At 38.9% G+C, this 25,973-nt stretch overlaps 2 protein-coding genes across 4 annotated transcripts; both read left to right on the top strand.

Moving 5' to 3' along the window:
• Nucleotides 1-2,350: 2,350 nt before the first annotated feature.
• On the top strand, nucleotides 2,351-7,075 carry RB195_000943 (uncharacterized protein; the record flags this gene model as incomplete). The annotated part of the gene is made up of 12 exons (XM_013436751.2): nucleotides 2,351-2,469; nucleotides 3,714-3,800; nucleotides 3,856-3,952; nucleotides 4,018-4,115; nucleotides 4,710-4,788; nucleotides 4,841-4,960; nucleotides 5,028-5,110; nucleotides 5,873-6,029; nucleotides 6,308-6,456; nucleotides 6,514-6,640; nucleotides 6,740-6,843; nucleotides 6,955-7,075. 12 exons carry the CDS (start codon nucleotides 2,351-2,353, stop codon nucleotides 7,073-7,075), a joined length of 1,341 nt encoding a protein of 446 aa, XP_013292205.1.
• A 688-nt stretch (nucleotides 7,076-7,763) lies between these two features.
• Nucleotides 7,764-19,992, top strand: RB195_000942 (uncharacterized protein; the record flags this gene model as incomplete). 3 transcript variants are annotated; one of them, XM_064197508.1, is made up of 21 exons in its annotated part: nucleotides 7,764-7,799; nucleotides 8,590-8,700; nucleotides 8,761-8,851; nucleotides 8,932-9,056; nucleotides 9,147-9,301; nucleotides 9,608-9,783; nucleotides 9,895-10,085; nucleotides 10,155-10,215; nucleotides 10,280-10,338; nucleotides 10,406-10,563; nucleotides 12,591-12,666; nucleotides 12,726-12,846; nucleotides 12,883-12,897; nucleotides 15,420-15,520; nucleotides 17,143-17,256; nucleotides 17,887-17,980; nucleotides 18,044-18,147; nucleotides 18,203-18,329; nucleotides 18,393-18,525; nucleotides 19,328-19,457; nucleotides 19,858-19,992. In XM_064197508.1, 21 exons carry the CDS (start codon nucleotides 7,764-7,766, stop codon nucleotides 19,990-19,992), a joined length of 2,313 nt encoding a protein of 770 aa, XP_064053387.1. The 3 variants fall into 3 exon arrangements, with proteins under 3 accessions (XP_064053387.1, XP_064053389.1, XP_064053388.1); XM_064197507.1 differs by lacking the exons at nucleotides 12,883-12,897; nucleotides 15,420-15,520; nucleotides 17,143-17,256; ... (4 more) ...; nucleotides 19,328-19,457; nucleotides 19,858-19,992 and having other exon boundaries at nucleotides 12,726-12,881; XM_064197506.1 differs by lacking the exons at nucleotides 7,764-7,799; nucleotides 8,590-8,700; nucleotides 8,761-8,851; ... (8 more) ...; nucleotides 12,726-12,846; nucleotides 12,883-12,897 and adding an exon at nucleotides 15,088-15,106.
• Nucleotides 19,993-25,973: the final 5,981 nt, after the last annotated feature.

Below are 25,973 nucleotides of genomic sequence, written 5' to 3'. Positions count from 1 at the left end.
CTCTCCTAACAGGTTTACTAAAATTCAGTACCTAGGTGATACTATATAGTACTTTCAACGAAGAAGAAGAATCGAAATTGGCGGGGGAGGTGGTTTCACTGCCATCCGCATTCGATAGCTAAAGAGGATTTTGTGCTCCAGAAACAATTTTTGCGCTCAAAGCGCAATTTCAATTGGAGCAGTGTTTAGTGGGTCCCTCTCACAACTATCTCGAAAAAAAAATCACGGGGCGGAGCACTAAGTAAGAGGTCCTGTGGCTGCAGCATTATCAATAGAAGGTTCGGTTCCGCCCTACTGGTAACCAGGTCTTCCATCCCTCCGAGGTCGATAGATTGGCACCAGACTTGTCTGGGAGGATAAAAACACTGAGTTGACTTTGCGGTAAGCCCTGCAAGTCATTCTATAAGCTAAATACGCGTTCATAAACCTCAAGCGGTTCTGAATTGAAGTCGAACACTTCACTAACCTAGAATTTAGGTAAGCTCTATCTAACAGGAAGGTTGTTCAGTGCTATTCACTGGATCTTTAATGTAACCGGTTCACACATCTTTGAGTGAGCACTGGATCTCGGCTTTCTTCTAGAACAAATAGACAGTTGTTGACAATGACATTAATTTGAAAATCTATGGGATTTCCAAGGGTATAATTTTATATTGAAGTTCCCACGGTTGCATTCCAGACCCTAGAGCAGCGAGTACTTTGACATTTTCCTACTTTTACATTCGTCATGTAAGTGTAAAAACGATTGAGCCCAACTGGAAGAAAAAAAACATTTATCACGCTACTATCGACCTAAGGAGAAGTACAGATAGAGAATTATAGGTGTTCTATAAAATTCTTGTCGAAATTAAAGAAATACAGCCGAAAAAGTCACGTAGAATGCGAAAATAGACTGAATGTAGTGAGACACGAGCGTAAGTAGCTAATAGATATGGATGGAATAAGAAGTAAAATGCCTCGAAGGTCGTATTTTTAGGTGTCGAAAAGATTTGAAGGAGTTACTAGATTCTTAATAAACACAACGTTTATGGAAATTTATGGGAAGTTGTTGAACGATGACATTGGGCGGACGTCACCCTGTCTGAGTTGACATAGTCAGAGGTCTCAAATGACGATTTCGTTTATTCACCTGTTATTCTTCAATTCCCTGACATCCTCTGTCATTTTTTATCCCATTAGACACATTTCCGGAATAAGGCGAAATGTACTTATTTCTTCATATGTCTTTACTCTTTTCATGTAGATGTGGTTAACCATTTCTTTCACCATATCTCACTTCCTCGTGATCTCCCGTTTGTTTCTACTTTCTCACTTCTCCGAACATTTCATGTATTTATGAACACTTTATTGTTATGAACACTTGGTGAAATTGTATCCCTCGCATTCTCCTTTGTCCTCATGTTCACTCTTTTTTTCCCCTTTGCACTCTTTATCCTCCCAATCTCGGTTCTCTCTATGTTCTCTCGTTTGTTTTTTCCTGCATGATACGATTCTGGATTTCTCTTTACTATTCAACTGTTTTGAAGCTGGCTTCCGAAGGGGTTGATGAAGTCAACACCTCGGCAGATCGTGAGAAGCTATCATCACCACTCGTTGTGTAACAATGAAGTTGCACTTCGAGCGTATAAAGTAAGTGAAAATAAGTGTGCTCGCAATAAAATGCAATAATAAAATGTTTTTCACGCTTGGTTAGGGGTCTCTTGCAATTTTCTTCTTTCAGTTAATTATTTTCATGTTCATTATATGCATAACATAGTATTGCGTCGTATAGAAAGCATAACGGCTCTAATAGCAAAATACTTCGCTGCAGTTTTATTGTGTGAGTGAGATGGGCGCCGTCGCTCATCACGAGTTCTGCACGAAAATAGCAACAATTTAGTCGCATTGAAGGGTGCGAACGCATTTTTGCACTAACTATTCAGCGCACGGATATCACATTTCACTCTTGATTTTCCCTTTAGAGAGGTATTAATAATAAACGGATTTTTCTGTCTTGATCATTTCATTTGCTCGAAATGCTGGTCATAACTGGCTTTTTTCTTTAGCTGAAGTCCTATTATCCTTAGTTTTTAGTAGTCTTACAGAACCACTATGTTCGCAGTTGTCTTCACAACTCTGACATTCTTTCCTTCACGCACATACTCTTGTTTGAATCATATTTGCTCTTGAGACGAGATGTACTGTTATTTGCACGTCGTATCTTGCCTGGGTCACACCGCCTTGACCTTTTTCTTTATCAGATTTTGTGCAGCATTTCGCATGTTTCCTTCGACAACTTTTCGTCATAAACTTCACTCTCACGTATTTCTTCTATAAAAGTCATTCTTAGGAGAAATCCTTGTTTAGGCTAATGACAGAATCCCCGAGCGCAGAATCAGTTCGACATCGAAGGCATCATGAAGCTTCGGAGGATGTACGACCAACAAGCGACGAGAGTGATATGGACGGTGTTGTGCACGATGAAGAAAGGTTCTTTCTTTATCACTTCATTGAAACAGCCATTCTTTTTTCTTCAAGTTCACTTTTTTGAAGATCCTAGTTGGATTTAATGCTGGGTTTTCGTATGCAAGATACATCACAGCATTTCTTCGCTGGAGCATCTATGGGTTTTTCTCTTCGCATTGTTTTCCTCCTAGATATTTTAGCTCGGTATTACAGTTTTATGTTTCCAACTGATACCCAAGTAATGCAGACGTCTGAAACTGCAAAGACTTTGTCTTGTTAACCCTTTCCTCAGCGTTCTCGCTAACTGACAACAAACTCGAGGAAAAAGATTCCTTTAGAGTCTGGAATTTCTTTCAGTGAACATGGCAATTATTTTGCCCAGTAGCACTAAGTTTACCTTTCCCTTCTAAAATCAGTTCTCGACTTTGCTTAAGTGGTATTATGCATCAAAACGCTGAGTACGGAAGTAATTTTTTTCTAATAACAGTACTTTTTTGCAGATGTGCTGAATTATAACTGCATGAAATTGAGAAAAATGAAGTTACACCTAAAACAGATGATGATTGTGAATAGCACTTCATCCCTTCCGCAAGAAGACTTCAGTAAAATGAAAACTCGCACGTTGAGTTCTTACAGCACATGCACTCAAATTTATGAGAAAATAGTTACAGTGTCGGAAAGTTGTGTTATTGTCTGAGAACACAAATATTTAAAATAATACAAAAACCATATGGATGTTAGTTTGTTGGCAAGCAAACTACTATCCATATGAGTTTCACAACAGAATCAAAGCATCCAATATTTTCTAGATAGTACGTATTTTTCTTAATTATGTTTTGAAGCACTCTGTACTTCAGTTTTTTTTCTAATACTTGTTTTAGCTTCATTTCTTTTTTCAGCGATGCAGCTGCGAGGGAATCTGCTCAGCGCGATTCGTTAGTTGCTGATGTGTTGTTGTGGTGGTGGTGTAACTCTTAGACTCATATTCCTTCTTGTTGACCTGCAATAATTTTCAGTCGGGTTTACAGAGTAGGCTTAGATTTTGTGAAGAACATCCTCGCATTAGTCGCACGTAATTTATATTCCTTTCCGACTGAAATTTTATCATTTGACAGCATGAAGGTGTGAGCAATATTAGTCCTTGTTTTATTCAATGGCCGGTGGTTTCAAATTTTCCGTATGCTTGGCCTACTACTTCAAAATGCTTCCGTTGTGTTAGCAATGTTTTTTTTTAAGTATCATGCACATTGTACGACTTCTTTTTCCAGAATCTCCAGATTGACGAAGATCATTCCGCAGGACACTGGCAGTATGGGTGAACTAGTAGACTCAGTTCTAGCACCACTGCCATCAAGGTGTTTCTTACTTCCCTTTTCTTTTCGTTTACGAAAACAGTGAAAGCCGTTGCAGGTGGCGAAATTGGGTGGTTCGGGGTGTGTTCACCATAATAATGGTATCAATGTTTTGTTTCATAGTGAGCAGAGGACCAACATGGTTGATGGCGCTGGTAACTTTTCTAAAACCTATTCTCTAGATGCTCTTTTCATAAATACTCTGTGTGCTCTTTTCCAGGTCTTTGCGATCCAGTTCAAATGCTTCCATGAGATTATAAGTATCGGCTTGGCTGTCTACAGAATGTACGATTTTCCATGGTTTCGCCTGCTTTCGTGGTAAGCTTTTAAATCTGAAGCTTAGTTTTTGAAATGTCCTCCTCACATTTGATGATATCCATCTTATTTTCTACTTGCGTTTTTCAAACTGCTGAGTAGAGTATTGAGCTTGTTTTCAGTAGATTAGATTTGCTACAACGCAGAAGTATCCCTTTAAATGTTCTATCCTTTACTTATAAGTGTGTTTATAAGCAGAACAACTATGGAAGTAGTTGCTACTCGGTTCAGTGGTACCCAGCGGTTGCCTGTACAGTGCTTTTTTCATTGTCAGTGGCACTAAGATTAGCTACTGTATTAAATACTACTCACTGGATGTTTTTATTCACGTTCTAATATGAGCACTATAGTTAGCTGCTGAATTGAGATGCAGTTAACTACAGAACATTGCTACCTTTATCTAGGTGCAACGCTTTTAGCCGTCTAGGTAAAACATTTTTAATGAACATATTTTTATTTGGAATTGATGCTTAAATTATGAATGTGAAAGATCTTGCCATCCAGTCACCAAAGGTTTTTTTTGTATTTCTGTGGTATTGAAGTGATTTGTGCGTTCGTCAGCTCCGTCTTTTCCTATACTATATGATTATCATTAAGGTATTTCCTTCTTACAAGTAATTATTTTTTCTTTGGAGAAAGTCTCATAGACTACTGGGCGATTTTATTGAGGAAAGATGTGAGTAATTGTTTTAAAACGTCATTGCTTCTAGTTAAGAGTTAATTTTTAGAACTTCTTGCAATTTCTTAATTCCTACCATCGATTGATCAGTTTTGGCCTATATTGCTTGGGTTTCGTTTGGTTTGTGCTATCACTGAAGAAAGGATACTACATGCGACAGTTCTCATTGGTGAGCGCTTCTGCTTCTTTCTGTAGTTGGAGGTATTCCCTTTTTACATTCAATCATTCTTTTTCAGTTCGCATGGACTCACATAACGCTTTTGTTGATCGTGTGCCAATCGTTCTTCATAATTCAGAATATCTTCCAGGGCACCATATGGTATATCCTTTTCGTCTGTTTTTTAGCGATCTCAATGTTCAAATAAGTATTTTATGGCCTTCGCTTAAGTCAGCCTCAGATTGTTTGCAACCCTTAATAGCAACGTTTCAGATCGATGGTCTTTTTCTGTGTTAGCCTATGCTTTCTTATATTTATAAACCGCGCAGCTTAAAGGCATCACCCTACGAATCTGGCGTGGTATGGATTTTAAAATGAAAATCCATTCGGACGCCTCGATAGGCAATTCATTCCACCGATTCGCCCAATTACAGGCGGGAACGGGGGGCAAGGGTGGGGCTTTGGAGTAGAGGACGTCGCAAGGGACCGCATTCTGAAGCCTGTTAGCTTTTCTGTTTACAGTGATGCAGAAAGAGATGAGCGGAACCACCCCTTATTCATGATCTACGACCCGATATAGGTATATTTCAACCGAAATCCATACCACACCAGATATGTGGGGGCCTTTAAGTTATTGCGAGTGTTTCAAATATGAAGTTTCTGTAGTAACTATGTGAGTATGAGCATTTTTACCCTCTCAACATTCATGTTTTGGGACGAAAATTTCTTCTCATGTGTTGTTTATTCCTTGAATCGTGAAAAAAAAGCAGAACGCAACGAAATTTGCTACTGTTGATTATAGGGAGCGTTCATATAGATCCTGCGAAAATGTCAAGGACAAGATGCTTTTCTCCAGAATCATGAGATGGAGGACTGCAGGTTTTCAATCATATTACTGTGTAGTGATAATCTTCAACTGTTCAGGTTCCTCGTTCCTGTCGCGATGATCATTTGTTGTGATGTAATGTCGTACATGTTTGGCTTCTTCTTTGGTCGCACACCTTTGATCAAGTTATCTCCAAAGAAAACATGGGAAGGATTCATTGGTGGAGCTATAAGTACTGTCTTCTTTGGAGTGCTGGTTAGTGCTCCTTTATTTTCGATTTCTTACTCTTTTTACTCCAGCCTTTTTTTCAGTTCTCTGTGTCATAATACGTGAGCGGATTGTTTCGTGAATACAAATCTTGTTTTTTGTTGATTGTTGATAAGTAAAAAAGCTAACTATCAAAGGTGTGCTGGTAGTCCATCTTCTCCGTGTCTTTTCGCATCAAATGCTTCTGACTCTTCACACTTTCCGCCTGACCTCAGTAGAATGTGAAACATGTTGTGAAAAGGAACATCGCAATAGCATTATTTTAGCTCTCCTACTCTCTCTATAACCGGCCATTTTTCGTCTGTCCAGTGGAAGATTACTACATTGACAACACAAACTGCACGATACCTCCTTCGTTCCAATTGCAACAGTACACGGTGCCTCGCCCTTTGTCGTGGATCCTCACAGTGTTGAAGTGAGATACTTTGTGTGTTTCTATCCTGTCCTTTCCAACTTTTTTTTGCAATTGCAGGCGTGACCCTCATTTGTATATTTTCCCTTTTGTTGGCCATGCGATTGTCATGGCGTTATTCGCTAGTTTGCTTGGACCATTTGGCGGCTTCTTTGCCAGTGGATTTAAGCGTGCTTTCAAAATTAAGGTACTTTTCGCCTTCGTTTCTTATAACTTCAACAAGTTTTCAGTGAATTCTGCAATCTTGTTCTTCCTTGATATGAAAAGCCCGAAAATATTTTTAAAGGACTTTGGAGACGTTATTCCCGGACATGGAGGTTTAATGGATCGGTTTGACTGCCAACTGCTAATGGGAACGTTCGTTAGTGTTTACATTCACACATTCATCAGGTTAGTCTACGTTTCGTCCTTTATTCATGTATCAGTCTTTTGCGCTGGTTCACTTTGCTGTTGTTTCCTTCATATGTCTGGTTAATATTCACCCAGTCATTTCTACTTCAGAGTGCCGAATCCTGCAAAACTCGTCACACAAATATTATGGCTTCAACCGGAAGACCAAATTGCAGTGTTCAATTCATTAAAAAATGAGTTGATTCAATCTGGACTGTTACAACAATCTTGACGAACAGATCCAGTTTCAAAAATCATAGATCTCTAAAAGTACCTACACATGTACGCAGGAAATTGCTATTAGAGACGTTGTTTGCTAAATAAGATAACTCACAGTCTCTGCTTTCGCTAAGGCGTAATACGTTCTTTCCCAAATGAAAATCTTGTACCTACTTATTCGCTGGTTTAGTTACTTTCCCCTCTGATGTTTACTCTGCTGTTGTCGTGATTTAATATGATTTGCTTTAAAGATATGTGGCGTTCGTTTATCGTGTTGCTGAATGTTTCACACAAGATATTAGAATGAGCAAAACTATATAGTCAGGTCCCAATATGCTAAGAATAGTGTTAAAAAATGTAATAGTTCCGTGTTCGAGAGGTACTGTGTATTTCTTCCTCGCCTGTTGTAGTTCAGAATATGTGTCGTCGCTGTTGGAATTTACTGTGATTTTACTGTTTACATCTGTAATCTCGGTTCCGATCCACACTTAGAGTGAGACGAATAGCGTTCATTATTTGTTGAAAATGGCATTGATGTACATATGATGTAGCTATGACTAGTCCTTGTACCTAGATAAAGTGTCATCACTAATTTTGCTGATTTATTTTGCACGGTCCTGACTACACAAGAGTGCTACCTGTCCTTAAGCTATCGTTGATACTTGAAAACAAAACAATGCAAAACTTACAGTGAAACTTCAATGATCTCAAGTGAAATTCAAGCATATTTGGATCAGGTAAAATGTAGATTTTTATATTGTAGGAGGAATTCCAAAAATAAACTGTGGTTTTGAGACATTTCTAAGAAAATAAATTTAATCGAAAAGTTGCTCTGAAGTATTTCGATGCAACAAGGTTGAAAGCATAGCGTAGTTACTGTTTAGTTTATTTTTGCTTCCTTGTATAGCCTGAGCATGAAGAATAGGATTTCAGGATATAGTTGCTTTCTGCAGTCTGCCTGAGTGATGTTGTAATGAGAGAAAGAATCGCATGTAAACGAAAGTGGACCAGTTTGAACAAATCCTGTGGAAGATTTCAGATTTGTGTTGAGCGGAAAACTTGTTGTTCACATCACATCCAATTTTCACCAGAACTATGCCTCATTATTTTCAAAGAAAAATCCGGATCATCAATCGCTGTACCCGGCTTGTTTGCAAATAGGGGCTACAGGGACAAAATGTTTCATTTCATACAAGTAAACGTGTTGATTAGGGTAGATTTATATGTTCAGCAGGCACAGCTTTTTTTGTGTTTGTCGCCTTATGCGCACCTTTCTGTGTTCACCTCCATTTCGCAGTTTAAAATACTGCATACTCGTTCGATTTTTGATCATACTTATTATATGCGATATAAAAAGGGTTTGAAGGTGAAAGTAGACCACATGGATATGATTCCTCTGATAAAGTGAATGGCGAATGATCCATGAATGAGGAAATAATCCCTAGTGTATTATGGGCATTTATCCTGTTGGTTTTTTAACTTCATCTCCGAGTCAATTTCCAGCAAAATATGTTACTCTTAATTTAGATTGCGCTGATTGATGAACAGTTATTAGCAACTGCAGGAGATGAAGAACGAGCACCTCTACTTGAAATGCGATCTGACTTGCTGGAACTTGTGCAGCTTCTTGAAGAGCAGGTATCTATAGCTGATTTTTTCCTGTTTTAAAAGGTCTTATGCCTAAACCATGGTTTGTAGGCCGAGGAGAACAGTGTGCAAGAAGATGCCCAACAAACGGCAGGCTCAGCGCTTGTGGAATCCTCCTCGGTTGTAAATGATTTTGCTACAGGTTGTCAATCTTTCAACTGCTACGGTATTTTGTTGATGTAATTTTTTTTCGATCATCTTCTCCTATGTTTTTTTTTTCAGATGATTTCATCGGAATGCGTTGTATGGCGCCCTATCCTAAGACAAACCTTCCTGTTTCTCACCATGCTGCCATTATATTGGAAGTTTTGCCGTTAGATCTCACAGGAATAAACAAAAGCTTGCAGGTATTTGACCAATGAAATACAGATTTTTCCGTAACATAAGTCGGATGGTTCTCTGCATCGTTTCAAAATCCTTAGAACTTCCTATTCCAGGCCAAAGTTTTGTATAGCCATCCTATGCTGCATGCTATGCGACCCTGTTCTCATTTTCTTTCTGGCACCTGCCGTTTCGATGAAAAATGCAAGTTCAGTCATGGAGAGGTAGTGGAGATGGCAGACTTAAACGAGTACAAGGATCCCGATTTCGAGTTAGTTGCTTTTGTTAGCACCAGAGCTATTACTTAAATTTCACTTTGTATATCAGTAGGGAGAGGGTGAAAACATGAGCTAGGTGTTCCAAAGGTTTGAGATGAGATTGGAGCCCAGAGTTTGATTTTGAAGTAGAACTAGTATTGTCTTGCCTTTATTGTTAGTATTGTCTTTTTAAATAAACGCTAACCCGTCAAATCACTGCAATTAGACGCTTGATGTAGTTCCTGTATGAAATATACAATATCCATTCCAGTGGCGAAAGAGTCATTACTGTCAACGATATGTTAGAAGAAATTTTTCAGTTCACTGGTTGTCGGAAGCCTTGTTCTGGTGTCGGTTAACACCACTCCTCCACTGTGGGAAGTAGGTCGTCTCGTGTCTGTTGACAACGACGAAGTTGCCGTGAAGATCCTCAAAAGCAATAGCGAAGTGTCCTCCAAGTTGGATCAGATAGTTCCTCTCGACGGCGAAGTTGAAGGTACTATTACTTTATGTTTTGAGCGAATTCCTCATGTTATCTCAATGATCGGTTTGTTGCTCTGCTTTTTTTGCACATCTTATCCGGTTATGAAGTATGATCACTGCCTAGAAATGGTTGATGATCCATATACACCAAATTTCGACGGAGTCACAGCTTCAAGTCCCAGTATTGGCAACGACTCTTGGAAGGAGCAAAAAGAGGACAGGTGCGGGAACGTAGCAGTGGGGGACCTAGGTAATTGGCATGGTGGTGGATTCGGCTTAAAACTTATGCAGAAAATGGGCTACAAGTTAGGCGAGGTAGTTTTTTATGCAGAATATTTAGATGTTTTTACATGCAAATTATCCAAGGCAGTTTTATTTTTTCAGGGACTCGGTAAAAATAGCGACGGCATCGTCCACGCAATTCAGGCAAAGATTTGTCCTAAAAGTAAGCCCAGCTTTTTTTCTCAAGAAAACATTCTTTTTGTCCCCACATTCTGTTTTTATTGCAGATAGCTCTGTTGATGCTTGCATGAATGCGAAAGTGAAGGTTGTGGACGGCATCCAAAAAGCAAGTGGCTGTTATTACTTTCGTAGATCCACCAATATTTTTAAGCGAAGGGAGATTTGGATTTTAGGTGAAAACGCGAGTCCGCGAAGGAATGAAGCATACACATAATTCGATAGATCTTGACATTTTCACTTTTCTTAACAAAAAACTTGAACAGCCACCTACTAAGTCGGAACAGGAGGAATTAAAGGAAGAACGTCGCATGCTCGCTAAAAGTAGCTCAAGGTGGCTTTTCAGTTTCGTTTTCTATGTTCTTCAATTTTGGTCCTCTTTGACCGAAACTGCTGTAGACGCCTTAGCTGAGTTGACATGTAGAAGCTATTTATTGTTTAAATTTTTCTTGCGCCCACGATCATGCCCAGCGCATTCTGCTTCATCATAGATGTTCTTTCGAGGATTTACATTGGTTATTGCCGCTTTCTTTTCTATTCAGCCAGAAATTATTAGGATTCCCACACCAGTCTTCGATACACTGTGAGTTTGATTTTCTATTATATAAAGCAAAAATATGCCTGTAACAATAGGAGAGATTTCCAAATCCCCGTAGTTCTAATATCCACGTATCAAGATGATCTAAATTGAAAACCGTTGTTCTTTGAATCGACATCCCCAATGCACAAAAAATTCTTTCTGCGATGCACTCGCAGACCAGGTAGAAAATGTCCTGTTCAAACACTTTGTTTCTGAGGAATTCTCTATAATTGGTATTCCCGTGCCGATTTAGGACAATGTCTTGCTGTTTGCTATTGCTGTTGGAGGGACTAGAATCTGATCAAATATTTTAAATTAATATTCTATGTTTTGTTTACGATAGCCAATGTAACACCGTTGGTTATACCTGATTTTCGCTGAAACTTCACTGCACAGAAATACCCGCCATCTTGCTGTTATTGGTAAGTTTTTCTTGATTTTACCAACGCTTTATTCGAAACAAATATTTAGTAGATTTCCTAAAATATTTCATTATTTCGTTGTCTCACAGTCGCGTTCTCTTGTTAATTTTACCGTAATCACACCGTGATCGTATTTTATACAAATCGCCACATCCGATCTATCTCTCAAGGTTCTGTCGTCCCTTCTTGTCTTGATTAGTATTAAATCGCCGTAATTTGTGACACCCATTTTTTTAGGTGCGGGACTAGAGGTATCCTCGAAATTTCTGACTGCGGCTGGCCTGCCTGTTTAGTGTATCCCCCTTTTGGTGTTATCAATATGTAACAAATATTACGAATACAGTTTTATAATTGCGATACCTGCTGAGGGATTTTGAGTCGGTAATCCAGTCACGGTACCGCTACTGGAATAACGGCTGAGTAAGACACGATTGAACATTTTCGATCGAATCCGGTGCTACCCTCACTTGCTATCCTATGTGCCTCTGCCATCAAGGCGGACCTTTGGATGTATTTATTGGATGTATTTGTATACAACGTTGTGAATACCATGACAAAGTGAACCTCCTATCAATGTCATTTTATTACTTTCGAATCAATACACCTTCCAGCCTCACGCAAAAAGTTCCTCAAATGCCCACTTCTGTTCGCAGTTAGATTCGAAGAGTTACCAGTTATGATGGCAATGACTTCTTTATACTGTAACACATCGTCGTGACTGTTTTTGAACTTGTACAGTTTACGCACTCTATTCGAATATGGTCTTTGAAACTTTCACACCAGTTTACTGGATCTTTCATGCCACAGGAGGAAGTGGAGTTGAACAGTGGGGTGGGGGTGGATGTGCTTAACTCCGACAATTCCGCTGTTTTTCTCTATCCTTCCAAGTTAAAAACAACCTTTGAAAACACTAACATTATTTACCTCTCTGTAATACGAATGTAGTTTTCATGTGAAGTGAGAGTTTTCAGTAGACCAGTTGGTTGTGCTAATAAAAACATATGTCATGAACATGGAATCATCACTGTTTTGATACGAAGCGGAGAATGTGGGCAGGCTAGGTGATCTACTGTAAACTCCACCATTCCGTCCCACCTACCAGGAAGCTTTTTTTTTGAAGACTTCTTCAGAAGTGCAGTGTGTTAGAAAGTAGACCTCGGCGACAATATGCAGAACATAATATTCACTGAAGAGGGAGAAACTTGGGTAAAACAAAGGCTACAACCTTCACTGTACTGGCTGTGTTTGTGTGCACTCCGTAATGGCTTTGGAACAGAAATTTATGTACTGACGCAAGCTGTGTTGTTTCAAACTCGGTTGTTTCCTCACGTCATGGTGGACTGTGGTTGTGAATTTAAGGTCGCTCGGTGTGCAAGGTCTTGATCTTGAGTCGGAGCTCAAACAGTTGCGAAGCAAAGAGAAGAAGTTACTAGAAGTAAGATTGCTCAAACAAATACGAATCTTCTTCTCATCGATGAAATCTAAAATATTAAGGGAATCGCCAGAAACAAACACGACAAGCGTACTGTGGATCGCCTTAAGAGTAATCTTGCTGACGTTGAACGCGCAATCGAGAAGACGCAAGCAAAGCAACAACGGGTCCGCTCGGAGCTTGGTGACAGGCAAAAGAGGAAGAAAGATATTTTCTGAGCAACTGTTGAAACGGGTATAAACTATTCCTCTTCATCTGTTCCCTATACCGTCGAGTGTGAAAACACAACTTTCTCATGTTTCTTCTTTTGTGCTAATTCTTTTCGAAGCAGTTTAAGCGAACTAAGTGTAGTTTTTGCAGCTTATCAATGGAACGCTTGAGCTTGAAATTATTCTCTGCTCGGTGAGCTTTATTGTTTCTAAGATGTGTGTTGTTCTCATGCGGTACTGTAGTAAATCCTAGGTTAAAGTTCCGTCTTTTATTAAACAGAATAATCCCGACCACTGAGAGGTGACTATCGCCATTACACCAACTAGTTCACCACCAATCCCCGTTCGCTGGTAATAACGGATAGCTCGAGCATTTTAATTTTATACATTGAAGTTATCTAAATGGTTCTCCTCAATGTCTACACCTCCATATTTATTGTAATTCTGGTTCAAATTGACAAACTCTGATTGTATTCTTAATTCCAAAAAATATGTACGGCAATTTCCGCTACTCCTGGTCCTAATTAAAGGCAGACGTAGTACGGAAACAACAGCGGAAACGTGGAGTTCGGGTTGTAGATTATGGAAACTAGCGCGGCTTTCCTCATCTTCCTTTAATCGCTGCTGTGAGAAAAAAACAGCGTGAAGGATGGTGTTCCTTCCTATGAGAGCATTTGCAATGCGTCTTCCTTGTGTACGCGCTGCATCCACATGCGAGCGGTCGAAAACCAATGAGGTCTCCTCAGCCTGTTTAAGCTGCTGAGAGGCTGCTGAGAGGAGACCGAAGCATGTACAAAAGGGCGGGTTCTAACGTTTCTCGTAGAGACTAAAGCTGTTTCCACGTTTTTGTCGTTTTTTAGGACGATGAGAGGAAGATGAGCGGAGACACGCTCGTTTCTGTAACGTTCAACCTGAACTCTGCGTTTACCCTGTAATTCAATTAATTAATTAATTAATTTAATTAGTCCCAGAAATAGCGGTTTTTCTTACTTGGGAAGGAGTGGCCCTCTTTGCTAAAAATACTCAAATTTTCTACTCAGCCTATATTCTGAGGTGGGTAACGCTAAGATGAGTGTTCCCTGTTTCTAAGTGGTATGTTACCATATGCTTTGAAAATTTGTTAGAGAAATTTGTTGTGTCGAATGGGGTCGAAAATACTATTTGTTCTTCCATCATAGCTATTACTCATACTTTGCACTTCTGAACGATGTTATTTGCACTGTGCTGTTTTCATGAAACGATTACACATAGCCTAGCAAATACTTTTTTCATCTACACTCACATTTGTTTACTGTTCGGACGCTATTTGCTCTGTAAAACAACATTACTTCTGCATTTTACTTGCGCCTTTGGAAAGTAAGGGATTAAGGAGTTTGATCAAACTTTGTGGAAGATCGAGATAATCCGAAAGCATCCAATAATTTCTGACGGAAACTGATCGAGAAAGTTTATAAAGGATCCCCAAGTCATCTGTCTGCAGTCGTATTTCCTTTGACTTCGTCGGTACTAATCTTCACTTCTTTGATCTAGTAGACGATATCTTTCACTCACTTTTTGTGCTTTGGACGAAAGTTGTGACGGTTGATTCCGCCCATGCATTTCGCGTTCTTCTAAAATTCTTGGGACTTTTTTTAATGCTTAGAGAAGATGAGTTACATTCGGTTTCTTCAAAATTTACAAAATAGATACAGATTTGTTGTCAAGCCGTAAGGAGATCATTTCAGTTTCACCGAAATGCGTCATTTGGTCTGGTGTTCCGGAGAAACAAAAACTTTGTTCCGTGGTCTGAGTTTAGAAAACCAATAAAAACATCAGATGTTGTTTGCAAGAACAGCGCAATAGGTCTAGCTTTTTCTTGCCATGGAGATCTGTTAGTACACATGTATCACGTCTTATCGATGTAGATATGATAAGAATACATGTGTTTTATTGGTTTTATTGACTGTCGTTTTGCTCTATTTATCCATATTATTCGAATTTTTATTTTGCAGGAGTCGGTATTCGTTGTTTAGGAAAAACTGAGAGATTCTTAATGATAAAAACTGAGTTTCTTTGTATATGAATACTTCCAAAATTCCCATTATTTCCCGCCGGTGCACCTCTTGTTATTGATCATTCAACAATTGAAGGATGGTGTTTACCAATCGATTTCCTGAATTCTTTTGAACGAGTTATGCTTTTGTATGGAAGGAAGTAGCGATCGCTAGGTCTCCGGATGTTTTTATCAGGTCACGGTTGGTCGCTTGGAACAGTGTAGTCTGTGGTGTAGGGATCGTATACGCATTCCACTATCGCAAGAGTACAAAGTCCAACGTAGTTGGGTCACCTGTGTGCGGACTGGACGCTCGTTCATTCGCCACTCTCCTTCTGTTTGTCCACGCGTAAACAAACTCCTAATTGAATGTAGTATAGTTAGCTAGTCGCGTTGGCAAATTGAAACATATCATAATATTGTGAGGTCCATTTGTACTAGTAAATTGAAGCTCTTTTCCTTTCATTACATACTTTACTATATTCATGAGTAGTTCTTACATTTAGATCTTACAGTTACTTTCACCAAGATGTCTGATGTGATAACAAATTTCATTGCGGGTGGAGTTGGTGGATCATGTACTGTGATCGTTGGACATCCTTTCGACACTGTGAAGGTATGACCTTGACCTTTATTTTATATGCATATGCTATATTTTTCTCTAATGTGCCATTTATTGTGCGATGCTGACTTCTCCAGCAATCAAAATATCATGTTTATAAGCCGGATTTATAGGGAGCAGTTCCATAAACAAGTATCGCTTTCTCTTAAAGAACTCTTTTGCTGGTATATTAAAAAAGCGGTCTATTTTGGTGAAGTTCAAGGACTTTCCCTCACAAATATCATTGAGATATGTTTCTAATTCAGAACTACGCCACTAATTATATACATCTATACGTAGCTTTATTGTACAGTGTTCGAACGTATTTCTTACCACTTTGTTCTTATAGAAACAGATTGTCATCCTAGATTAAGTGCACAGAAATTAATAATAACTTAAAAATTCCTATAACTTGTAGAGTGAAAGAAAGAGCTGTTATAGTTCTTCTCGTGAATGTTTCTGAAGGTCGTGAGAAGGAAACGAAAAGTTAGTAAAGGCGGGAAACTGTCTTTGCTGTGGAAACCGGTAATACTAGTTGTAGACATGAAAAAAAATTGCTCAACACATTGTTCAATCAAAGTTCGAAAAGAGTTTGCAACAGACCTCCCCTATCGCACACATAACGTAACCGAAAAAATGTTTTTGTTATGCAAGCGGCATATGCTTCATTACAATAAATGAACTCTAATTCAAGATTACACGAGGCTACGAGGGCGAAAAGAAGTGATTCACAAAAATTTCAAGATTTGAGTTAAACCTGAAGTAAGAATGTGGTTTGTGTCGTATTAGTTAAAGCATAGAGAAGCTAGCCGAAACAAATGAAAGAACATCATCGCACGATGAAATTTTCTCATTATCGAGATCTTCGTACTTTGTTTCGAGTAACTCATATTTTTTGTAGAAACATGCTCTTAGATCAGATGCTTGTTCTTAGATGTTCTTTCACTGCATTCCTTTTTATGCTTTCACCTTATCCTATTGATCCTGTGGTACAGTACTGGAATAGTTTCAAGTATTTGAAGGTTTCTGCCGTTGCTTTATTTTATTTTCTTTCACTCGAGGCCCTTTTGAGCACATTTAAGGAACTGTTGAGGCATTTCTTGTAGCTAACGTTTCCAGAAACATGGATGTTCCAATAGCGTCTATTCTTTCTTATTTAGTGATATTCCTTATTGCTCACTCATCTACACGAATCACTTTCTCTTGTCAACCACGATAAGGCTCCAAGCGATAAGTCGCATCGTAGTATATTTTGGTGTTAGGACAATTTGGAGATGACCATGACGTCATGGCTTGCATTCTTGGATCCAGTAACCAAATATGGTTTATACGAATACGAAGAAAACATCAAAAACGAGCTCCTGAAGATCAGAGTAAATGAAACCACTTATTGTGTTACTATTATGAAGGAAGTGCTTTGTTTTTATCGTTGTCTTCACTTAACACTACTCATGTATACGATAGGAGCTAAGGGGTGAGAAAACATGCTGCATCAACTAAATAAACTCGGCTCTCACTTAGTAACACTCGACCGAAAAATCGCAGTCACGTGGGAACTAGGGGTTCATGTCGAATGTCCGTGAAGAGTGTGTAGTTGTTGAAAATTATATCTACGATGAAGATACTGTTCCTTTCAGGTAAGACTTCAGACAATGCCAAGGCCGAAACCAGGAGAAGCACCTATGTACACTGGAGCCCTGGATTGTGTGAAACGAACTGTTGCAAAGGAAGGTTTCTTCGCTCTTTACAAGGTTGGTTAACAGTATTTTTCTTCCAGACACTCCCAATATGTAAAAACCTTACGATACGGCTATGGAAGCACTTTTTTATTACGCCCACCACCTTTTTATGTTACATCACCTGAGTTTGCATAGGCGAGTGTAGCGTGAAAAATTCGATGGCTCCGTTGAATGCGTGGTCGATAGTTCGAAACTGCGCTGGAATCATCTAAATCTTTTGTCGCAGCGGAATAGATAAACTAGCACTAGATTTGTCTGAAACTATTAAAAAATGATACGTCGGTTGACATCCAAAGTTCATTATATAAGCCAGATACACTTTAATGAACCGGTTCTTAATTGTTGTTGAACACACAGGCGCATCTGAAAGGGATTGATCAACGCGGCGCACTTCATACTTTAACTCCATCGCCTTGTATCAGAGCACAGCACTGAAGGGATGTAGCTTGGCTATGAGGGGCAATAAACAGATCTACGTGCACACTTTTTCAAGTCATTGTTTCGTTAGTTCTTAAGAAACTCCTTGCATTCAAATATTGCTTCACTTTTGAATAAACACCTATATTGACATGAAAAGAATGCCAAATTCAACAAGCGTTTACTGCTTTTAACTGTTTTATGGAACTGATCACTTCATTTAAGGGAATGGCAGCTCCGTTGGCGGGAGTGAGTCCGCTATTTGCCGTATTCTTTGCTGGTTGTGCTGTTGGTAAACACCTTCAGACTTCAGATCCTGGTTGGTAAGCTTCCATCTCTTCATAATATGGATAATCATAAAAGTAATTTTTTTAAACGTCAGATCAGGAGATGACATTTGTCCAGAATATGAATAGTGGTGCCCTGGCTGGTGTGTTCACCACTATCGTGATGGTTCCTGGTGAACGTATAAAATGTCTTCTACAGGTAGTTTCTATTATGTGTTAGTAGATACTTAGCCTAAAATTCACTATAATCTTAGGTGCAATCGAGTGGACATGCTCCCTCAGGAGTGCACTACAATGGTCCCTTGGATGTCGTAAAGAAATTATACAAGCAAGGTGGAATCACTAGTATTTACAGAGGAACTGGTGCTACGCTTCTTAGAGGTAAGTGTTGGTGAGGATGTACTACTAGCTGTTTTAGAAAGAGTTTTTCATCTTCTCATTTAGACATACCAGCTAGTGCTGCTTATCTGTCAGTCTACGAATTTCTGAAAAAGAAGTTCTCCGGAGAAGGAAAAGAGCGAACTTTGTCTCCCGGCGCTACGTTACTTGCTGGTGGTCTTGCAGGAATAGCTAACTGGTAAGAGCACTTCCTAAATCTAGCCTTACTTTTGTTTCTCGCGTTGTCCATCTTGAAGCCCTTCACCCACGCGGAGCCGATAGATTGGTACCAGACTTGTCCTTGACTTGGGTGTAAATATTGACTTGGCACATCGGTTTACCCCCTCAAGTCTCTAGAAGGGTGCACGCTCGTTCATAAAGCTTGAACGATTCTGAATTGAAGTCAAACGCTTAGGTGCATCCTCACAGGGGTCGATCAGCGTCGTGTACTTCAAGATTTAACATTTCTTATACAATGCTCAGTGAGTGGTTGCTTCTAGTCATTACAATAAAAATCTTCCTTTTTGTTCAAGTAAAAGACTACTCAAGCGCTTATGAGTTCCTTTCGCTTTTCAGTCATGGTACAGAAATTTATCTTGATGTCTACATGCTAAATCTAAAAGACGTTAGGTATCAGGGGCCATGTGAGAAAATGAAGTACAGTATTTGAGAATAGATGAGATCACTTCAGCGATTTCAGGAAAATTTACAACAACAATAAAGTAGATATGAGCGGGGAGGAATCATAGAGGAAATGTAAAAAATCCTTTCGAAAATATCAAAGATGCTTTATCTATGGAGGATGTACTTGTCTAATGCTTAGAAAGGTCTAAACAACACATGGCTATTCCTTGCTAACTAACAGAAATTCCCGAGATTTTGGAAATCAGCTTTCCAGTGCGAAATGAGCTGGAGTTACCAAGTTTCGTCCGTTACCAGGTTTTTCTCGTAGTGGGATCCTGCTTTTGCGAGACATTGTGAAATCAGCAAATTTTTTCCAGGTCCGTTTGTATCCCCGCTGATGTCCTCAAATCGCGACTGCAAACAGCGCCAGAAGGCAAGTATCCAGATGGTATACGAGGAGTTTTCAAGGAGGTTATGAGAGAAGAAGGGCCTCGAGCGTTGTTCAAGGTTAGTTCTGTCATTGATCACAGTGGTCCTGAATGGATCTGAAATGATGAATACACCTTTAAAATAAAGACCAGAGTAAGTATATAAGGCTGCTCGCAGAGTTCAGAACCGTGTGGCCGCGCGGTTGTGGACTCTGTGGGCAGCCTAGCAGCAGGTATCGGAGTTTTTCAGTCGAGTGACTGCGACACGTCTGTTGCGACGGACAATACTAAAGACGGATAGTTTTTTCCTACACCCACTCCTTCTTTCTTCTGCCCTTCATCTACCTAAGACACGCCGCGTGATATGGATTTGGAATTTTTTCCTAAGAAGTGGTGTTTGCTGTGTTGTGCGCCAGTGTTCATAATGAAGCTTGTTTACAAATATTTATCTCCGATTCTGCAAGAATATTCAACTTTAGGGTTTCACGCCGGTGATGTTGCGAGCTTTCCCAGCTAATGCAGCCTGCTTCTTCGGCCTGGAACTAACCCTTGCGTTGTTCCGATTGGTTGGAATAGGGTCTCACAAAAAAGCTGAAGGTGTTGATTCACCTTGAGTTGAGTCCTATCATCGCAGTTTTATGACCAAGATTTCATTGCTATTTATTGTTTTATTCGTACGTCTCATTATCACTACTTGTGATGGTGCCTTGCCTCAGTTATAGCAAAATCTTTATTCTTCCTAGTTCTCGCTCATTTTTGTTCTTCAGAAGAATTTTGGTTTCTTACCTTACGGATGGTTCTTATAACCTAGATTTAATTCACTGCCTTTTGTGTTGGTTTCACTCATGTGTTAAAAATACCTGCTTTGATAGCTATTGTTATTTATGTAGTTTGTGTCCACTTTTGTACATAACCTAACCACTAACGAAAAACTGTACGTCTTATGATGTAACCTACTTTATTTGCTGTCAACCTCTTACCTATGAACTCTAGTATTGTTAATAAAGAGTGTATCTCTTCTTTCTTCTGCATCTTTCAAGTTTTGGGAATAACACTTTCGATTGGACTTCACATTTTTAAAGGCATCACTCCACGAATCTGGGTGGTACGGGTTTCAGCCGGGTAATGCTTATAGAGGGTCGTAGATAGTGGGGAAGAGGGTTATTTCGTCCATCTCTCCCTGTATCAGTGTAAACAAACCACCAGGAACGCTGTTTCGCACGGCTTCTGTTGCAGTGCAATGGGTTTTTGCAGAATCGTAGGTGGGGTGGGGCGCAAACGTTGCTCTTGCTCGTCGCATCGCATCGCATCGCACATCGCATAGATGCTCTTTTCTCTATACGATTCTGGAATGAAGTCGAGTGCATTAACGGATCCAAAAAGGATCGATCAACGCTTAGCACTTCTCCACGTTTCTGAACGCGTATCATAAAGGATGCTCGAATTGGACTGGTGGAATTCACCTCCACAAAAAATACGCACAAATCGAAGTTGCGACATCTAACAAATAATTGAACTTTACAGGGCCTGCTAACATGGTCTTCGTCAAACAAAAACATCCCTAAGAAAATTCCTTTTATAATATATATATATATATATATATATATATATCCTCTTATATAAATACAAAGCCTCTTTCGAAGTCAACAATTTCTATCGCTATTTACAGAAATCAGAAATTTCGCAGTATCAGTAAGGGGGATCACTCCAGTTTGACTCATTAATGAAGACTAATGAAGATTTTACCTGTCTTGCTGCCAAAGAAGACTTCACCGACGCTTACTGTATGTGATTACGATTGAGTCCAATTAACACAATCGAACTGAACATTTATGCAGAAGAAATATTTTAAGAGTTTCTCTCTGATCCTGTACACTTATGCAAATAAGTGCCATTGAGGTGTAACACATTAAAAAAATAGATATCATGAACAAAGATCTCTCTTTTATGCGATACTCTGAACAAAGTCTGTAATCTCTGTGGAACACATGGTAGTATGAAAATGAACACTTAGTGATATGAAGAGTGTTATCGCCCGTTTGCGAACCTTGGTCAGAGGCAATTAACAGTCGTTGTGCACAGTTCACCTCTGTTCCATGCTACCTTTCTAGATAGTGACAAAATTATCCTCTTTTAAATGTCGTTAATTTTAATTCATCGACACTATCCGTGAATTCGTCCTCTTGATAGGCGCTTTTCTTATTTTGTAAGCATCACACAATTCTTCTGACCGCTTCTCCTATACAGAAAGTTCCTGATGAGTTTTCACCCATTATGGCGCCAATAGACTTCAAGTCGCATCAGTTGTCGGCAAATTTGTGAATACTGAAAGTTGTTCTCACAGGTGGACTTGACTTTAGTGAACTTTTGCGGACATCTGGAACAAATATCGTTACCTATACTCATTACGAGGACTCCAAAGTCTTCCCTGGTATAAGGATTTCTAACGAAATCACTCTACACAGCCTGGTACTCCTTCAGGAGTAAAAATCAGATCATTTATACTTCTCGAAGTCAGTGAAAGGTCTTAAGGTCTTTCTCTTATAACACCTTTGTAGTCCTGCTAAACTGATAGCATGACCAACTTTTGATGGAGATCAGCTTTGGACATCGTTTGAGCAGGTTCATCCGGTTTTGACCATACGGTTACGGTTATCAGTTACGAGCAACATTATCGTAAACAGTCCAGTTTTCATCACCAGTTACTATTCGCTTTGAAAATGGGTCGTCTTCATTGCGTTTGAAGTGCAAATCGCAGATAATCAGATAATAACTCGCTGCATTAAGCGAATTCCCTTCAATTCATGTGGCACCCAAACATCTAGCTTTTTCTTACAAGTCCAAGCTTTTTTAAATACCAATTCCAATGGATAAGTTGATCTTCTCAGCACGTTCTCGTACGGTTGCATGACGGTCAGCTTCGATCAATGCTATCAAATGACCATCATCAATGCCTACTGGCCGGCCAGAACGTTGCCCATTTTGAAGTGAAAAATTGCAGGAACGATATTTTGTGGACCAATTTTCACATGTGCTCCGTGATAAGACATTAACACCATATGTTTTACATATATCGTGGAAAGCATCAGCAGCTTTTCTGCCCTACGGAAGTGAAAAAGCAAAATGGTCCTCGTGACACTTCATGCTTAAATTGATCCTGAAAATACAAATGGGAATGAAATTGGCGCACTTTTTTTCAAAAAGAAACACAACTACATACTTGTAATATACATCAAAAAATATCAAAAAACAAATTATAATGGCGAGAATCTTTCAAAAGAAGCGTTTAAAAAACTGATATTCAAAAATCCCAATTACTTTTAGGTATAGTGGGTGAAAACTCATCAGGAACATTTTGTATAAGAGAAACAGTCATGAAAATTGTGTTACCTTTACTAAATAAGAAGAGCGCCTATCCGGAGGACGAATTCAGGGGTGACGTCGACGAATTAAACTCGACATTTAGAAGAGGATAATTTTGTCGTTATCAAGACAATTAGCACGGAACAGAGATGAGTTCAGCGCAGGGACTGTTATTTGCCTCGTAATCAACTTTCGCTAGCGGGCAACAACACTCTTCATATCTCTTAGCTCAAGGCTTGGCTAATCTTGGCCACAGCTCAAGCATATCTTTAAAAAAAAATTTTCTTATCACTAAGTGTTCAATAGATTACAGATTCAAATATATTCAGAGTATTAAAGAGGGATCTTTCTTCAAGACATCTATTTTTAAACGTGTTGCACATTAATGACACTTATTTGCATAAGTGTAAAACAAATGTAAATCAGAGAGAAACTCTTGAAATATTTTCTGCATAAATATTCGGTCCAATCGCATTGATGTATTTCTCCTTAAAGCCATCAGGTGTACGAAATTCAGGCATCAGAAGGTGCAGTTGGATACGGGTAGCAGTGAAAACGACTTTGTGAAAAGTGAAGTTTATCTCCAAACTGCAGGTGTCATCTAAAAAGTTATTTTTCTTCAGAAATTCTGATCGCTGCTATGTTTTCCGAAACTTTGCTTGCAGAGAATATAATGGTGATAGGGCAAGAGTTGAAGAGAGTATGAGAGTTACTTTTTTGGTATTGCGGTAATAAGGCCCTCTTTCCAAATGTTTGCAAGCTTGATTCAAGTCTCAGACTCTCAGTCTCTTTGACAAGCGATGCATGGAAAATATGGAGAACAGGAAGACACAAAACATCTGCACATTTCTGGTAAACTAGTTGGGTATCCCTTCCTTTTAGGGACACGAAAAAAGGATTTAAACGCTTCACTACAAAGTCGAAAGACATTTGCGCAACGTGAAACGCAGGGAAAGCAGTAAGGAACGCAGGAAAGTCGACAATGAAAGATTCTAAAAACTATCATCCAGGTTTAACTAACAGTTAGATACAAAAATTCAGCAACTGAGGTAGCTTCCTCGAGATCGGAATTGATCAAACCGTCGATCTTCTGTACAGGTACTTTTTTTTGCTTGTTTGATTCAATTAGCAAGAAAGTTATGGGACCTTTTCATACGGAAGAGTCGGAGGACCTTCGTGCAGCATGAAACGCAGAGAAAGCAGTAGTCGACAACGAAATAATGTTATATCTATCTTCCAAGTTTATTGAACAGTTAGAAAGAGCAGAACAGTCAGATCGGATTTGACCAAATCTTCATTGTCGATCCTCAATACAAGTACGTTTTGTGCTTCTTTAAATCTGAAAAGAAAGAAGGATTGGGACTTTTCCGACAAATTCTGGCCACGATATGCAGAGTTTTTTTTCACGTGTGACAGTCAAAATCGACACAAAATTTCTCTATAGAGGGTATTGTTCAAAGAGACACCTAATAGGAAGAAGAGCCAATCCTCCTTATTCGTATAGGCAAAAAATAAATGGGTATACAATTCTTTTCGAACTTTGAAGGCACAAGCTTGCCCTACCTGACGTACATCGCTAGTCGACATAAAAGTCGACACGTTCCAGAAACAAATTGGTAATTATTAAAGATCTTCACCCAGTACACCACACAAGCGAGGTTCAAGTCTCGTTGACCCAACTACGCCTGTCTTGCTGCCGAAGATTTGAGCCATGCTCACAGTGTGTGATTAAGACTACATTCAATAGAAATGAAAATTCATTCGATTAAAAAATATCTCAAGCTGTTCTCTTTACACTATGTAAATTAGCTGCATTAATGTGCAACACATTAAAAAAGCATTCGCCTTGCTTAGATACTGCTTTTTATGAAACACTTGCGCTGTAATTCATTCTATAATCTATAAATAGAACACTTATCGATATGGATAGGCGTTATTGTGGTAAGAGATATATAAGAGTCACTGTGCTCCTTCCACCTCACTTCCGCGCTACATTTCTTGATATTGGCAATTTTAACCTCTTTTAAATGTCAACTTTAATTCGTTGGCATTATCCGAGAATTCACTGTTCTGATATTCCTTATTTTATTTTGTACGAATCACATTTTTTTCTTGATTATTTCTCCTCTGCCAAAGTTCTGAGTTTTCACCCACCATGTCGTTCTCTTTAGTAATGCATTAAAATCAAAGTCATCGTCAATTTATAGAGAAGCAACGTCGGCACTATCTAAGATTCAGGCCAGTTCAAATTCGCTGGAAAACATTGAATGCTCTTTCCGCAAACCTATTGCTCTTTAGCATATATTTTCGAAATTTTAACAAGAAAGAATATGCACCATCCTTTATTAAAGAACAACTCATTTCCCACCATGCGAAAAAACGAACACATTGGAGGTCACTCTTCCAAAAAATATCGGACATCTGTTCAATTGCAAAAACAACGTTTCGATCCCGGAGCTCCATAAAGTGTATTTTAATAAATTAATATGGGCACAAATAAAAAGCAACGGACCATACAACATGAATAAAAAATAATATCTCGAAGTCCAACTAGCCACTACCCACTTTTATAATAATATTTTTCGAATAATATTTTTAAAATTTTTCTAGTCAACCTTTAAAGTGCTTTCTAAACACGTTGTCCTTCATAATAATATTTGTTATAACTCATATGTTATAACTTATAACTCATAACTTCTTCGTAATAATATTTTTTGAACCCACCGGGACTATGATATTCATGGTTTCGCACTCCGTCTTTAAAATACTTTTTTAACACACTGTGATAGTTACTGTAGTCGCTTGCAGGGATTTATAAGCAGGTCTTATCGCTTCACAAGATGGAAGGTTGGCATTCGAGAATAGTCGCGGTTCGTCGGCTTTGCTTCATCTTTCTGTAATAGAAATTATTACGGAAATGCATAAATTAAGAATGCATTTCCGTAATAATTTATCAAATTTCTCATTTAAGGTGTTCCTGGCTGTAATAGCAACAATAGTGTGTGGCAAAGGTAAGAGCGCAATATTTTCAAACCTTCCAATTTCATTTTAAATTTTCAGAGTGGGCCCCTCCTCCGTTCTACAGAAGGGAACCTGACATCATTTTCTAAAATTTCTTCACCTCAGCACAGAGGAGATAAATAAAGAAGTTGTGATCTTATTTTTTAGTTTATGCATTTACTTTTAAAGTGAAAGCTGTTTTCAAAGTCTTGCTGTCCTATGGCATCGGTTT

Source organism: Necator americanus, chromosome IV (genome assembly GCF_031761385.1).
Source record: "Necator americanus strain Aroian chromosome IV, whole genome shotgun sequence".
Taxonomy (NCBI): domain Eukaryota; kingdom Metazoa; phylum Nematoda; class Chromadorea; order Rhabditida; family Ancylostomatidae; genus Necator; species Necator americanus.
This window is presented reverse-complemented; position numbering and strand designations above follow the sequence as displayed.